We start from the raw sequence: 15,634 nt of genomic DNA on the forward strand, positions 1-15,634 counted from the left end.
TTTTTTCTGATTTTTTCAAATTAAATTTTGATCGCCCCTACGTGGTGCAATGTTAATTAGTCATCTGCGTATTTGGCAGCTAGAAAAGATACTTATCCTCTACAAACACCATTAAGGTATTAACACTTCTCCCAGTGCTCTAAGAACCAATATACAGCTGGTTTGCCACAATTTTCACATAAAAGCTTGAAAGTAAGTTTATGTCCACTAGCAAGTTCCAGAAAACAAGAAGCCGAGCTTGCATCTGCATAGGTAGGCAGTGTTTTTGTCAAACAGCTTGTCCTATCCTTCAGTTGCCAAACCGGCTTCTTCCCCAAGGCATTCTTTGTTGACCACCACCGTTGCGTTGAAAAGCGTTGGTCTGACGTAACAATGCCCTATTCCGCTGCTCCTTCATATTGGCAAACAGTGAGTCCAGTGTTTGAGGTCTATGCTTTCTAACTACATTTCCTTGCTACTCCTGCTGTTGCTGCAAAGATAAACAAATTTCTCACTTGGCAGTCGGCATCAATTCAGTATGACTACTGTAACATCATGTTTAGACATTAGACTACCTTTGGATAGGTGGTCCTCCAATCCTGCACGCAGAGATGAAAACCATAATTGGATGGATGGTTGAAACCGTATAAAACGATTAGAGAGTTCAAGTCCAACAATAGCTTTAACCCAACAAGCCTAGCAACCAGCAGCAAATCTTACCATCAGATGAAGACTATATCAGTTTCCAATAAATGCAAAGATAATACAAACTTCAACAACATAATCATGACTCTAAACCCCAATCTGTAAATGCTTTTCTACCACAAAAACCAGAGAGAAAGCCCTCAAATGCAGTAGCAAAAATGAGGAAAACTGTAAGGGTAAATGCTCCAGACTGTCAAAGAAGCAGCAAACTTCCATTTGAGTAACTTCCCCAAGTCCCATCTTCTGAATAAAGTCAACATATACCAAAGATGACACAAAAGGTAGCATTAAGATGTCAAATTTACTCTAAAGAACAAGATAAAACCAACTTAGTCTTTCAATACTCCCAAACCCAATATTCTTCCTCTTCCTTATTTCTAGCTCAGAGATTTCAATATGGCACCAGGATGTTTTATTGGATCTTCCTTAAAGTAAATTGGGTGTTGTTTATAAACAAGTTGACCGTACACCGGTGGAAGCATTCCCAGCTTCTTCAACTGTTCAAGAAGATGAAGATCAGCTGGGAATGATTCCACCGGTGTACGGTCAACTTATTTATCTAATTTAATTTCAGGTTGATCCGATAAACCATCCTATATATTTATGTATTTTTTTTATGATTCTTGAAATAAATTTATAAAGTAAAATCATGCAATATTGTCCTACTAAATTCATGCTCTCTATATTAATTCTCAACTACATTATTTCTCAATAAATATTGCATTCTTTCATTTAATCACTTCTCACTTTTGGTAAAATTGTAATTTAATCAATCTTAATTTTTCACTTATTCAATTTAGTCCTTCATGCCAAGTCCATGTCATAACAAATTGAGTTATTTTCATTCTTGATCCTTTAACTTACTTATTTTTACACTTTTACCCTCAAATTTTAATTATTTACACTTAAGCCACAAACTTTTCACATATTTACAATTTAGGCCTTGTTTTAAATTAATGTATCACAACATACTTCTTAATTAAAATTTTCCTTGGTATCACTCAACCTTTCTTTTATCACCTTTATATACTTTTCTCACTTTATCGAAAAATCAATTAGACATTATTCAATTTAACACACTGTTCAAAATTAACAAATTTAGTTATCAATATTTACAAATTTGAAAAATTAGAACTAAATTGACAAATATTTAAAATTTTGAGGGCTAAATTTTTATTTTTAGAATTAAAATTAAAATGACAAATTCTCTAACACTAAGTGCTAAAATTGTTGAATTTTTAAGATTTAGGATAAAATTAATAGAATGTGTAAACATTTGAGAGCTAAATTTATTATTAGACTAAAGGAAAAGCCCACGTTTACGACAACTAACGGTGTAGTCACTAAAATATTTAATTTCAATTTCAATTTTAATTTTTATAGTTAATATCTTTATAATTTTTAAAAGATTAAATCAAATTTTTATAATTTTAGGGGCCAAAGTGTAATTTTACCTTTACTAATTCAAAATTTTAAAATTTTTAAAAGGCCAGCCCCATGGATTCGCCTCTAATTGTTTTCAAAATTTAGTATGATAAACATATTATCACATATATATAATGCCATGTCATGTTGCTATTTTAATATATTACTCATAAAAGATGTCAATTATAGATTTAAATACGACATTTGTGTTAAGGTTGAAATTTAGAAAGTCAAAAAAATACTGGTTATAATAATGATCTAATTGAAGAACATGGACTAAATCAACAACTTTACGCATAACACCAAGGATGTTTGAACTAGACCAGACCAATTGCCTAGGGTCCTAGTCCAAAGAATGGCTTTGAACCAATTAGACCTAGAATCAATGCATACCAGTTGAACTAGTTAAAAAAAAATGGTTGAATCGACAATTGAATAGGGTTTTTAATTTTTAATAATTTTTTAATCCAACTAATTGGATTATTGGTCAGGGACTAAATTCACAACTTGTGCAGAGTACAGGGACTAATAATACAAATTTAACCAAAAAATCCAAGACAAGAACCAAAATAGAATCTAACCGTCCAAGACAAAATTCGATTTTTTGTTGGCAGTTGACAAAAAAACTGACAAAAATTAAGGAAAAAAAACAAAAATATTTTAGCTTCGATTAGCTTCCTTTGGATAATCATCTCTCAGTGATGGAGGAACCTCGAAAACAACAGGTTAGGGGCCTTTCGCTTGATCTATCAATTCGATTAGGGCTTTCTAATGATTCAGATATACAATTAAAATATTTGTATTTTCTTCTTTTCTGACTTCATTAAATGTTAAAATCCTCGATTGGGTTACCCCAAATTCAGGTATCGTTGAGAGGAGCAAGCGCAAGAGAAATATCAAGAGATGCGCTGCTTGAGAAAGTTTCTCAAGAAAGAGAGCATCGCAATTATGCAAGAAAAGCTGCCTCCGCTTCAATCTTTATCCAGGTTTACTTTTCACAATGTTTCTGTGTTTTTTTTCTTCAATTAAGTTGAGTTGTATTAAAATTTCTCTGGTTTTTTTTTTAATTTATATATATTTGTAGAAAGTTTGGAGAAGCTATGGTGAGACAAGGAAAGTGGCTATGAAATTTCAAGAAGAATGGGAAAGTTTGGTGAAGTATCAAGCTGGAATTCTGACCGGGGAATTGATTTCCAGCAGTGTTTTAAGGCCTTTTATTTTCTTCATTACACGTTTATCCATTCGGCAACGAAAGATTCTTGCCAGAGAATTAAAATGTATGCAGACTTGCTTTGGGATTCTCTTGGAAAGCATAAATTCAACTGGTATGCTAATACTTTTAAATCGAATTCAATTATCCATTGCTCTATGAAATGTGCTGCTATGTATTAGATGTAGGACCTCCTTTTCTTTTTATCTTGGCTAGGTTAATAGACAGTTTTTATTGATTTCCTTGTTCGCTGGATAGATTCAAGGAAGAATATTTGCTCCCTGATTGTTGGCACGACTGAACAGAGAAGAACATCCATGTACCAAATGCGAAAGCTGATTTCACTCTGCTCATTTATTCTCTCTGAGTGTGATACGTCTCGTGCAGGAAGTCAAGATATTGTTGTTCTGACATCTCTTGCATTGCGTTTTGTTGTTGTCTTAACTGATCTGAAAAGTTGGAAGATTGTTAATGATGAGAATATTGGGGTTGCAGATGCTGCAGTGAAGAACTTTGTTAGCTTTATGGGTAGTTATAGAAGTGGTCTTTATGCATCTCTGAGAAGATATATAAGCAGAATGGATGCTTCTTTTTCTGCTAAAGTGAAAAGTATTGTCCAAACTGATGATAAATTCTTGATCAGCGCAAGTGCAATTACTATAGCTATTCGCCCATTTAGTCTGACAACCTTCAACCCAGCTGATTGTATTAAGTTTGATGTGCATTCTGCTGCTGAGCAGTACTGTTTGTACTTACTCACAATTCCTTGGCTCACTCAACGTGTACCAGCTGTTCTTCTACCTGCTCTAAAGCACAAGTCTACTCTTTTACCATGTTTGCAACTTTTACTGGTAATACCCTATTAAATCCCAATCTCCCTGTGTCCTCTTTCTCATGCATTTTCAAGAATTTTGCTTTGCAATCATGCATATGACCATTAGTTATGCTAACGGAAATTCATATTATCCAAGCATTTGATGCTATTTTTTTTCTTTTTGTTTCTCAGTCATCATTACTTGTCTTTGTTGGCAGTTATATAAAATTTTTTTTCTATGATTCAATTCAGTTCATATATAGCCTACTTTTATTGTTACTCAATATAGTACTCCTTTCAAAGGCCATGTACCGGCTTCCTATATAGCAAGCTGAAATCAATGAAGCCATAGCTAGCATTAGTCTTACTAGTTAAAATAGAGACTAATAGATGTACCCTGGGGCAAGCTGCGGTTATTTTCACTAATTATTGCATCTTTTGGAAGTTCTATGCAAATGTGCAAAGTGCTACTAACTTGGTTCGTTTTGTATTCAAATGAAAGCATAGATTTGCTTTTATTGTCTCTAGAATATCATATTTTATAGAATGTGGCTTTCATATAAATCCGTTACTTGTATACTAGGTTGCCTTTTCATTTATGCTCTTTTACTATTTATCCTTCAATTCATGTTGAAAAACCCTAAATTTCAAATTGTTTTACTTATTAGACAACTCTATGATTTGAGGCATGTGGAACTGATCAAACTATGGCAGGTGATGACAGACTTCAAAAGATAAAATTGTCAGAATGATGTCAGACATTGATCAGTTTAGCATGGACTGTTCTCTGAATGCAGTTCCACCAATTGGTTGGGCTCTTGCGAACATTATAGGCCTAGCTGCTGGGAGTGAGAATGACTTTTTGCATTCTGGAGCCTTAAATCAAGGTCTCGAATATGCATCCTATGTCCATGTTGTAACCATTCTTGCAGACAACTTATTGTCATGGCTTCATGATGCTGGGTGGAACGAAAAGGGGAATCAGAATCTTGAAGGCAATGATGGAGCTTATGAACCACCTGTCAGTATCCAAGAGAACAAGACAATATGTGGGTCCTTAAAGACATCCTTTATTGACCTATTTAGACCTGTTTGTCAGCAATGGCATCTTAAAAAGCTTTTGGAAAAATCAAAAACATATGCTTATACAGATGAGAGTAAGACCAAGATCCTACCTCCAAACAACTTAGAATCTTTGGAGAACTTGAGATTGCTTGATATTGCATATTTTTACTCATACATGCTTAGGATATTTGCGGCATTCAATCCCATGATTGGACCGTTGCCTATTCTCAATATGCTATCTTTCACTCCTGGATTTCTTGGCAACCTTTGGGGAGTGCTAGAAAGTTCCATTTTCCTAGGAAATAGTCACACCATTGGAGATGCTAATTATGCCAGAAGCAAAGTTTCAGGGAAGAAAAAAGGAGTTGATAAAAAACTAAAACAGGCCAGTAATGACGGAGTCAGTAAATGGGCTAATGTATTGCAGAAGTTAACTGGCAAATCACAAGTTGATTTTTCAGATCCAGCTGATGATCATCAGGTTGATGAGGATGCTTCTGATGTTTGGGACGTAGAGCCTTTGAGGCATGGTCCTCGAGGTATTTCAAAAGATATGTCATGTCTGCTTCATCTGTTCTGTGCCACTTATTCTCATCTGCTGTTAGTTCTTGATGACATAGAGTTTTATGAGAAACAGGTAAACTGGTTATTTAATTATCTCTCAGTTTTCTATCTTTGTCTCTGTTGTTCATTGGAGTATTTTGTGCATGATTTAGGTTCCATTCACCCTGGAGCAACAACAAAGAATTGCTTCAATGCTCAATACACTGGTCTATAATGGCCTGTCTTGTAGCGTGGGCCAACAAAATGCTTCCCTTATGGATTCTGCCATCAGATGCTTGCATCTAATATATGAAAGGGATTGCAGGCACCAGTTCTGCCCCCCTGCTTTGTGGCTTTCACCAGCTAGAAGGAGCCGACCTCCCATTGCAGTAGCTGCTAGAACTCATGAAGTTGTATCAGCTAATATCAGATCAGAGGATGCTGTTGTTGTTCACAGCACGGGTTCTGTAATCACCAGTATGCCACATGTATTTCCATTTCAAGAAAGGTACTAAATCTTAAGAAATTTAATTGCTATACCATGTAATTTAGGTATGCACTTTTAACTCACCTTGTTCACCAGAATTTCATCTACCACAAAGTCAATGGTTCTATTTTGAATGTGCTCATAATGTTGTTGTGTTCAAATGAGAAGTTACATCGGACATATATTAGATGATCACTAAATCCTCCTATTACTAGATATAGAATGGCCTAATTTATTTGATCGAGCCAAAGCCTTTTGGTTGACATAGTTTGTATCTTTGGCAGGGTTCAAATGTTTAGGGAGTTTATCAGCATGGATAAAGTCTCTCGGAGAATGGCTGGTGAAGTAGCTGGACCTGGTTCCCGATCAATTGAGATAGTAATTCGTCGAGGTCATGTCATTGAAGATGGCTTTCGACAATTAAATTCACTTGGCTCAAGGTTGAAGTCATCAATTCATGTTTCATTTGTTAGTGAATGTGGCCTCCCAGAGGCTGGTCTGGATTATGGTGGATTATCTAAAGAATTTTTAACTGATATATCTAAAGCAGCTTTTGCTCCTGAGTAAGTTGTACTGGTTTTTATGCTGAAAAAGTTGTTTTATTCTTCCTTCTTTTTTAAACTTTTTAAAGTTAATTTATTTTTTCTATCTAAAGGTATGGATTATTTTCCCAAACATCAACTTCAGACAGACTTCTAATACCTAATGCAGCTGCAAGATTTCTAGAGAATGGTATTCAGATGATTGAGTTCCTTGGAAGGGTTGTTGGTAAAGCACTTTATGAAGGAATCTTACTAGATTACTCTTTTTCACATGTTTTTGTGCAAAAGCTGTTAGGCCGATATAGCTTTCTTGATGAACTGTCAACACTTGATCCTGAGCTCTACCGGAACCTTATGTATGTCAAGGTTAGCCCTCATGAAGATCACATGTGTTATCAATTTGATCTTTATTCTTTTTTGAAGACGACTCTCCTAGTATGGCTAAATTATCTTTTGACTAGACAAATAGCTTTATAGTTTTAGTTCGTATGCCACTTGATGTTTATGTTGCATTTCGAAGGGTTAATGGAAATGAGTTTTCTGGGTCTGCTTTGCATATTGAGCTCATTGTTGGGCAAGAATTAGCAAGATACTGCCATGGGAAGGTAATGAGGTGGGATATGTGTTTAATCTGCAAGTGACTCCTGTAAGTGATAGGATGAAGTATATAATGTCTGCATTTTTCGTCTATTTGATCAAGTCAACAAGGACTGAAACCAAGGCATAAAATTCCTCTAGCTTGCTTCCTGGATATTTGATGATATTTCCTTATTATCTTTTTTGGAGGACAAAATTTTTTATTTTCTTTTCGTGCTCGTTATAACATGGATTCTCCATAAACTACGGGGAGAAGGAAAATGGGAGAAGATTTTAAGCTTCACCAATCATTTGATCAACGGTGAACATAAAGAATGACGAAGAGGCTAAAGAAGAAACAATAGACTTTTTGAGATGGAAAGGCAAGAAGGCATTATATATTCAAAAGGGGGGAAAAGAAAAAAACTAAAAGAGAATGTGATGTTTATATGTTCTCTGTGCAGTATTTCTCCATCTATATGGTTACATACCCAGGCTCAACTTGTTGACTTTTTCAAATAGAAAGTTTTGCCAATCTTTCTGCTCATTGCGATTGCTTAAATATTCCTCAAGGGAGAACAGACTACAAAACCTATATCCCATCTTATGGATGCTACATTCCATTTTTTCCTACATCACTCTTCTAGGATACTGGAAGTATTACCCCCTTTGCATCATGATCTAAATTCTTTTAGATTAAGGATCTAGTATTTGCTTGTCTTGTCTGCTTTAATGTAACACATTTATTTATTTTTTTCCTGTACACGAAGGTCCTAATGTTTGAGATCTATGCATGTAAAGGAAAATCTTACAACTTTTTAATCTTGTTGAATACTTTAACTGCAGCACTATGAAGGTAATGTTGAGGATCTCTGTCTAGACTTCACTGTTACTGAAGAATCTTTTGGTAAACGGCATGTTATTGAGCTTAAACCTGGTGGCAAGGATGTTTGTGTGACTAATGCGAATAAGATGCAGTATGTTCATGCAATGGCATTTTACAAACTCAACCGACAGGTCTATCTTTATTTATTTCATAAATATTATAGAAATATGTCTATGCATCTATTAACTTGTTTTCAATGTTGGATTGCAGATGCTTCCCTTTTCAAATGCATTTTATAGGGGGTTAACTGATCTTATATCTCCATCTTGGTTGAAGTTATTTAATGCAAGTGAATTTAATCAGGTATACTCCTGATGCTTCTTTGTGGAGTCATAATTGTGAATAGTATTAATTAATGATGGGCTGACTAGTTTTCTTTTTATCACTTACTGATAGGCTGACTAATAGCACACAATGCTGACCCACATTACTGCCTGTATGCAGTTGCTTTCTGGTGGAGACCATGATATTGATGTTGATGATTTAAAAAATAATACACGGTATACTGGTGGCTATTCTGAGGGAAGTCGAACTGTTAAACTTTTCTGGGAGGTATTAGCATAATGGAAGTTTAATTGATTTTTCTCATGTTTGACTTAGTTCCTCAAATGTTTTAATCATGTAAACTGCTGCATGAATACAGTTCTGTTTTAAATTTCATTTAGGTTATGAATGATTTTGAGCCCAAAGAACGTTGTATGCTGCTAAAATTTGTGACCAGCTGTTCGCGAGCTCCTTTATTGGGGTTCAAATACTTGCAGCCGGCTTTCACAATTCATAAGGTTCGCTGTTATATCTGTTAAAAGTTTTCCCAGTTTCTACTTAATTAATTTAGTGAACTAGATTGCAACAAACAAAAAAAAAAGGAAGAAATTTCCCAAGATTTAAAAGAAAAATCTATTGTAAAGGGCAGGGATGAACGATAACTGTAAATGGAGAAAGGGGTACACGACTATCCTAAAATCTCATCTACAATTGAAACTAAGTCAGGAATCTTCTTGATCTTGTATAGGTTGCAAGTGATGCTCCTCTTTGGGCTGCAATCGGAGGTTCAGATGTGGAGCGACTTCCATCAGCTTCTACATGCTATAACACTCTCAAGGTACAATAATGGGGGATGGATGCTCTCCAGTTTAATAATTACTATGTTTAAAGGCTCCATAACAACATCAAACTTTAACACAAGTGATTTTTTATCATCTCATATCTGTGTTTTCTTTCTCTATTGGATGGTTACAGCTTCCAACATACAAGCGGTCAAGTACTCTGAAAGCAAAGCTTCGTTATGCAATTAATTCTAATGCTGGATTTGAACTTTCTTAAGGACCTGAGATTTTTAACTGGCGCAGGTGAATTTTCTTATTATCTAAATTCATTTCTATCTACCATAAGGATTTTAAGATATTAAAAATTTTATGTATGTCTGTGCTAAAGGTCAAGTGTCTTTCAAGTTTTAATTGACATATAGTTTATTTATGGTTAACATTGGAGACTGTTCGGATAAACAGAGAATTGTTACAAGAATGGAAGAATTGATTAAATAGAAAATGAAGCCTGCTTGTGGAAGACCTTAAATATCTTGAGCATAATTAAATGATTTCATCATTCACAAATTTTGATTATGTAGGAATATGTGATAGATGTGAATCCCAAAGTTGCATGCTAAATAGGGCAGACTATGCTATAGATGTGAATCCCAAAGTGCAATGCTTACACTATCATATGTCTATATTATACAACAGCCTGCATTTGCTGGCATGCTTGAAGAAAGCTATAACTAAATTATTCACAAAGCAACCATATCATTTTTTATTGAGGCAAGGATCAATAAATTAACTTCCCTGGCAGAAATGCTGCGATATACCCCTGCTAAAAGCATAAATAAGGAGTTTTTACATGTGAAAATATCCTATTAAAACAGTCGTACCAACGAAGTACATATTTTAGACTAATAGTAATGTCAATATCCTCCATATGAGAAGATTACAGGAACAGGTAATAGTGTTTTCCTTTTTCTTTTTTCCTTTTACCCCCTTCCTATGACATAGCTTCAAGATATGAGGGACACTCCCTGTGCTAGCAAATCGCCTGCCAAGACCTGGTTAGCTGCTTCGGAGGGATGGAATCCATCCCAAAATACATATGATGTAGCATTGGAGCATGTCCCTAGGGCCCTGGAATTGCAAAGCAAGGAGGTCTCTAGTGTACCTGTTCCACAGCAAGCTCTTCTTGACTCAAAGAAACCTGCAACAATAATAACACCAAATTCTCAGGGAAAAAGTATATTAATGAATAATGAGTCACTTCATTCAACTGCCAAATCATGCAAGTTTACTAGATAATAAAACAATGGAAGGATCCACATCATTATGAAGTTGATATACATGACTAGATAATAACCCAAAATTTTACTAGTGTCATGTTACTATTATTAGTAAAACTTTATCTTATAATACTAGGTTTTCCTTGGTTAAAGAATGAAATTTGGTAATTGAAAATTACTTTCGGAAAATCCGATCTTGTTGATTCAGTTCACTTCAAGTTTGCAGCGGAGTATATTTCACCACGGAAACTTTATCTTTTAATTTTTCCTACTCATACGGAAGGTTGATTCATTGTATTGACTAACTACTCTATTGCAGAATAGGTGGTTTACCATTATCACTAGGCTTTGTAACCATGTCCAAGAGAGGCTGGTATATGTCGAAGACCACAAGTTTGAGACCAGGCAATCTGTCCTGTAGGCTTAGTGACGTGCTGTTCAGTTTATTGTTGAAGGCAATGGCATCTTGGTTTAACCTTGCAACACACTGATTACTTCCAGCACCAAATAGGGTGATGGCTGCAGGTAAACAACCCGTTGGTGGTAAGGTTGTCACTCCAATCCTCCTTGCTCCCAGTCCATACAGATTCTGTTTCAATCATAAAACAGTTGTGTGCTTTAAAAAAACCAGTATGTAAGAAGCTCGCTTCTCTCTTTTTCTTTTGTTTTCAATAAATGTTGTTTTGAGCTTCCATACAAAAATTCTTTTTTTTTTTTTTACAGTTCACAAGTATATTATTTCTTGTAACATGGTGTCTACTTTCCTGAATGGATAGAGATACATACAAACATGATTCACAACAGACATGAATTTCTCATGTAAATGGTCCAGATATTATATATGTTAAAAGTTGCGTGATCCTCATAAGCGTTTTCAGAAAACATAATAGCCCCTGTAAGTAAATACAAATGCTAAATGATACCTGAATGAAAGTAGTGTAGGATCTTATGAGAATATCAGAGAACTGATCGGGTGTATAGATTCTGCTAACTAGAGGATTGATGTAGTAGTTCTGAATATAATCACTGCTTCCTGCACTCAAAAGATGTATGGCACCAGAGATTATGTTGTTGGCTCCATTGTTTCCTGCCATGTTCACCAGTTTCGTTTGGTACTCCCTGTAGTAGTTTAACTGCTGGGTCAATGTTATGGCACGCTACAAAAACCAATAAATCAGCTCATCTTGTTAGATAATCAGGCTTCAGAGTCAAAGAGCATAGAGAGAAAAAGAGGGTGAATTGAGGGGTTAGGGATCTTAATTGTTTTACATATAGGTTTGCAGTACTGTCATATAAACCAGAGGCAGCTGAAGCAAAATTGGCTCCAGTCAGGAGAGCATTTCCTATGGCATCTCGACTAAGGTAAGCCGGTGGGTATGAAGTAAACCCAAGGTACTCAGCTGTGCATGCAAGAATGAAAAAGCTCCATGAGAGAAGAAGGTGAAGGAACCTAAATTAATGAAAAAAAAGGTACGGGTTCTCAAGGAAACATTACCAGTGAAATCTGTAGCAAGTTTTCCATTGCAGAATCTTCCAGTTGGCCTGTGATTAACAAAATCTCTTCCATATGGTGGAAAGTTTGATTTGATAAGTGTGTTGAGATTGTTGTTATTCCCCACATCAACAACCGAGTCCCCAAAGATGATGAGTGCAGGAACAAGGGGATCTCCATGAGCCACTGAAGAAACCGAAACCAGCACAAGAACCAAGGTAGCCAAAAACTCACTTGAAGCTCTCATTTTCCTTTTCTCTTTTGCTCTTTGACTTAACTGTAAACCTCACAATGCATGTATACTAGAGAAAGAGAGAGAGGTGTAAAAGAGAAGTGAATGGGGTGAAAGAAGGGGCAGGTGAAGGAGAATTTAAGGAGAAAAAGCCATAGGTGAAAGTTATGGTCAAACTGAAACAAATGTCTTTATGAGAATGGTTCCATTAAAGGTGCTTATTTCTAGGAGAAAGAGGCATGTTAGGCTTATAAAAACAAAGTGACAATCATTTTGTATGTGTTCTAAATTTTTTTTCTTTAGGTGACATTAGAATCAGTTAAAAAGTTCTATTTACTTTTTCGAAAAAGAGTTTTGGTTGTTGCCCCTTCGGTGTGCATCCACACATTTTGCATAACGTTCAAGAGTTGGCGTGTCTTCAACAAATTTTGCCATTTTTGTTCAACTAGCATGATCACATCGGCCATCCCAAACAAATCAATTTGTTTCTTGAAGTACTCTTGTGTCTCACACTTGTATCCGTAGTATATCCTGATCCCAAAGACCCCAAATACATGAAGTCCTCTGCGTCTCACACTTGTATCCGTAGTATATCCTGATTCCAAAGACTCCAAATACATGAAAAATCATATGCATTACATGTCTGACATTTTCACCCAAGTTCGATTAACATAGCATAGAGGTTGACCTAATTGGTTAAAATCCTTTTGAGTTGGACTACAACGTAAAGGGATAGTCTTTCTCTTTATCTCCTTTTACCTATATTTTTAGTGTCAAAATTAGGTCAATAAATCTTAAACTTGCATTTAAAGGCATGTTTTTCATCAATATTGCACATTAGCCTAAACAAACCACATTAAATATGAATCCTTCCTTTTAAGAAGGATCTTTTTGAAGTGAGGGTTACTATTATCCCAAATAATGAGGTCACTTCACTAGGGTTTGTTGATGTACATATAAGGGATAAATCAACATTTAGCCTTTGAACTTGATAGTATTTCCCAATTTGGTCTTTGAATTTTTTTGGGTTTACATTAATCTTTGAGTTTGATAATTTTTTCCATTAAAGTTCATGTATTTATACTCATAAATCATTCATTTTAATCGCCACTCTATTCGATAGAGAAATAAATTAGATAAATTTAATCTATTATATAAATATTTATTAGAAATAAATAGATATTATAAAAAGAAACTAGATTATATTAATAATACAAAGTATAAAGATCATTGATTGGTTTAACAAAAACATAAAAAGGAAGTTAACTTTCATTTTTTTCACTTTCATTCATTGATTCAATCATTATTACGACGAGATAGATATGTTTCTATCTCACACTAAGTAGTAAATTAACAAAAAGCAAATTGAGAATTTTTGGAAGAGGCAGTAAGAAATTATCGAAAATCATGTGATATGATACTTTAATATTGTGTCATGTCATCATCATTTATATAGAAAATTTAAGTAATGATAAAGTACATTCTTAAAATGTCACGTTAATTGAAAAATTTTGTCAAATTTAATAATTAATGGAAAAAAAAAGTTTAGAAAATTAACAAATTGAGAGACTAAACTTTATCTTATCCTCGCATAAATTTAAGGCCTCCCATCTTCTAAACACACCCATAAAAAATTGCAGAACATATGCCTTGGCTTTACCCATATTTGTTTCTGGACACGTATTATGGACTATATTCATCATATTCCTCCTTTAAAGGAATATGGAGTTGGTTAGTTCAAGAAAGGTGATAGTGAGGTGGATATGATAAATCACAAAAAGGAGGTGAGTACTTTAAGATGTGTTTCGATACTTAAATTAATATTTAAATTGAAAATCTTTGAAACAGTGTACAAAAATCGAACATTAAATAACATGTCAAGTAAATTAATAATCGATAAATTTATGAGATTTTTGTCTTTACTTAAAAAGACATTAAATTTCTCATCACTCGACCCAATATAAATTTCTCTTTTCATTATGTTTATACAAATTTTATCCGCTCTCACCTGACATAAAAAAGATTATTCAATTCAACCGCTAAAGAAGAGTCTCGATAATAATAATAATAATAATAATAATAATAATAAATAGCATTAAATAATGAAGAGTAGCTAAGAGTGCCTGCAAAAGCAAGCATGCAGGCAAAGGCATTCAAGGACCACAATCCCATTGTTTAAATGCTTCAAGTTCAATCAACAGTTAATGCCTCTTTTCTAAGGGTGAATGTACTTGAGAGATCTCTCTATTAAAGAGATTTAATTGAATTAGTCCTTTACTATTAAATGAAATAATTTAGTCGTTTTACTATTAAAAAGAATTAAATAATGCCGAATTAGAATATAGTTAACATTTAATGTATAAAAAAATCATTTACTATTTAACAAATTTAATATTTTTAAAGTTTTTATGGTTCTATAAATGAAATCTTTTGTTTGGAATTGAACTGCAATTGAAAAAAAAAACTCAAGACATTTTTTATATAGTAAATATTAACTCAATAACAATTCGGACTTATTTGATTTATTTTAAAAGTATATGTACTAAATTGATCTATTTAATAATAGCGAGATTAATGTGATCCAATTCCTATAATACAGGGACCTCCTAAATACTTTAACCCTTTTTCCCTTCAAACAAAGAATCCATATTTGGACCAATTTGTCCATTCACTCTCTTCAATTCTCTTGACAAATGTGGATCAAAGGGTCTCTTGGGGCAAAATTACAACTTGTAAATGAATATGAACAAATCCAAAAAGATAAGAGCTGGTTTTAAAATAGAACAGCAAATGCAATTGAATTAAGTGAGCCCTCATTAGGTGCTAGTAATTAAATTAAGTTAGCCCCCAAATCCCAAAAATTGATTTTTTTTAAATTGTCAATTTTAATCTCAGTATTTTTTTTTTTTGAATTTTGAAACTTTAGTCTTGATTTAAATAATAACAGTTAAATTCGTTCAATTAAATTCAATTACTAGTCTTATATTGTGTGTACAATTGTAGATTTAGTCCATATTTTTAATCGAATAATTCTAAGTAACGCAAATAACATTTGTTAATCCATTAACTGGAATTTTAGTGAATAATATGTGGAAATAACAAACTGACATGCATTATACATATGATAATATATTTGCCGCATCAAATTTTGGAAATAGCAGAACTTAATTGTTTGACGAGGACTGAAATATGAAAATTTGGAAAGTGCTTAGCTAAAAATTATCAAATTAAAGTATAAGAATTAAATACACAACTTTCATAAAGTAGAAGGACTAATAGCAGAATTTAACACAAAAAAAAAAATTTTCCTGGTACAGAGGAATCCTTTAAATATGTGGATGATATTAACCATGTT

The 15,634-nt window shown here is 33.9% G+C and overlaps 2 protein-coding genes across 5 annotated transcripts; one reads left to right on the forward strand and one right to left on the reverse strand.

Moving 5' to 3' along the window:
• The first annotated feature begins 2,717 nt into the window (after positions 1 to 2,717).
• Positions 2,718 to 11,423, forward strand: LOC105786388 (E3 ubiquitin-protein ligase UPL7). Of its 4 annotated transcripts, none has more exons than XM_012612778.2 (15): positions 2,718 to 2,834; positions 2,973 to 3,095; positions 3,194 to 3,434; positions 3,578 to 4,170; positions 4,858 to 5,835; positions 5,915 to 6,249; positions 6,513 to 6,791; positions 6,884 to 7,136; positions 8,193 to 8,363; positions 8,443 to 8,535; positions 8,677 to 8,784; positions 8,898 to 9,014; positions 9,245 to 9,334; positions 9,472 to 9,581; positions 10,875 to 11,423. In XM_012612778.2, the coding sequence occupies exons 1-14, from the start codon at positions 2,811 to 2,813 to the stop codon at positions 9,553 to 9,555; spliced, it is 3,489 nt and encodes a 1,162-aa protein (XP_012468232.1). In that variant the 5' UTR covers positions 2,718 to 2,810; the 3' UTR covers positions 9,556 to 9,581; positions 10,875 to 11,423. The 4 variants fall into 4 exon arrangements, 3 of the variants coding, with proteins under 3 accessions (XP_012468232.1, XP_012468234.1, XP_012468235.1); XM_012612780.2 differs by having other exon boundaries at positions 10,880 to 11,423; XM_012612781.2 differs by lacking the exons at positions 8,898 to 9,014; positions 9,245 to 9,334; positions 9,472 to 9,581; positions 10,875 to 11,423 and having other exon boundaries at positions 8,629 to 8,778.
• LOC105786390 (GDSL esterase/lipase At5g03820) lies at positions 10,015 to 12,529 on the reverse strand. Its single transcript, XM_012612785.2, has 5 exons — positions 12,051 to 12,529; positions 11,825 to 11,955; positions 11,479 to 11,712; positions 10,889 to 11,144; positions 10,015 to 10,476 (listed from the first exon to the last, which is right to left on the reverse strand). The coding sequence occupies exons 1-5, from the start codon at positions 12,292 to 12,294 to the stop codon at positions 10,283 to 10,285; spliced, it is 1,059 nt and encodes a 352-aa protein (XP_012468239.1). The 5' UTR covers positions 12,295 to 12,529; the 3' UTR covers positions 10,015 to 10,282.
• Positions 12,530 to 15,634: the final 3,105 nt, after the last annotated feature.

Source organism: Gossypium raimondii, chromosome 1, assembly GCF_025698545.1.
Source record: "Gossypium raimondii isolate GPD5lz chromosome 1, ASM2569854v1, whole genome shotgun sequence".
Taxonomy (NCBI): domain Eukaryota; kingdom Viridiplantae; phylum Streptophyta; class Magnoliopsida; order Malvales; family Malvaceae; genus Gossypium; species Gossypium raimondii.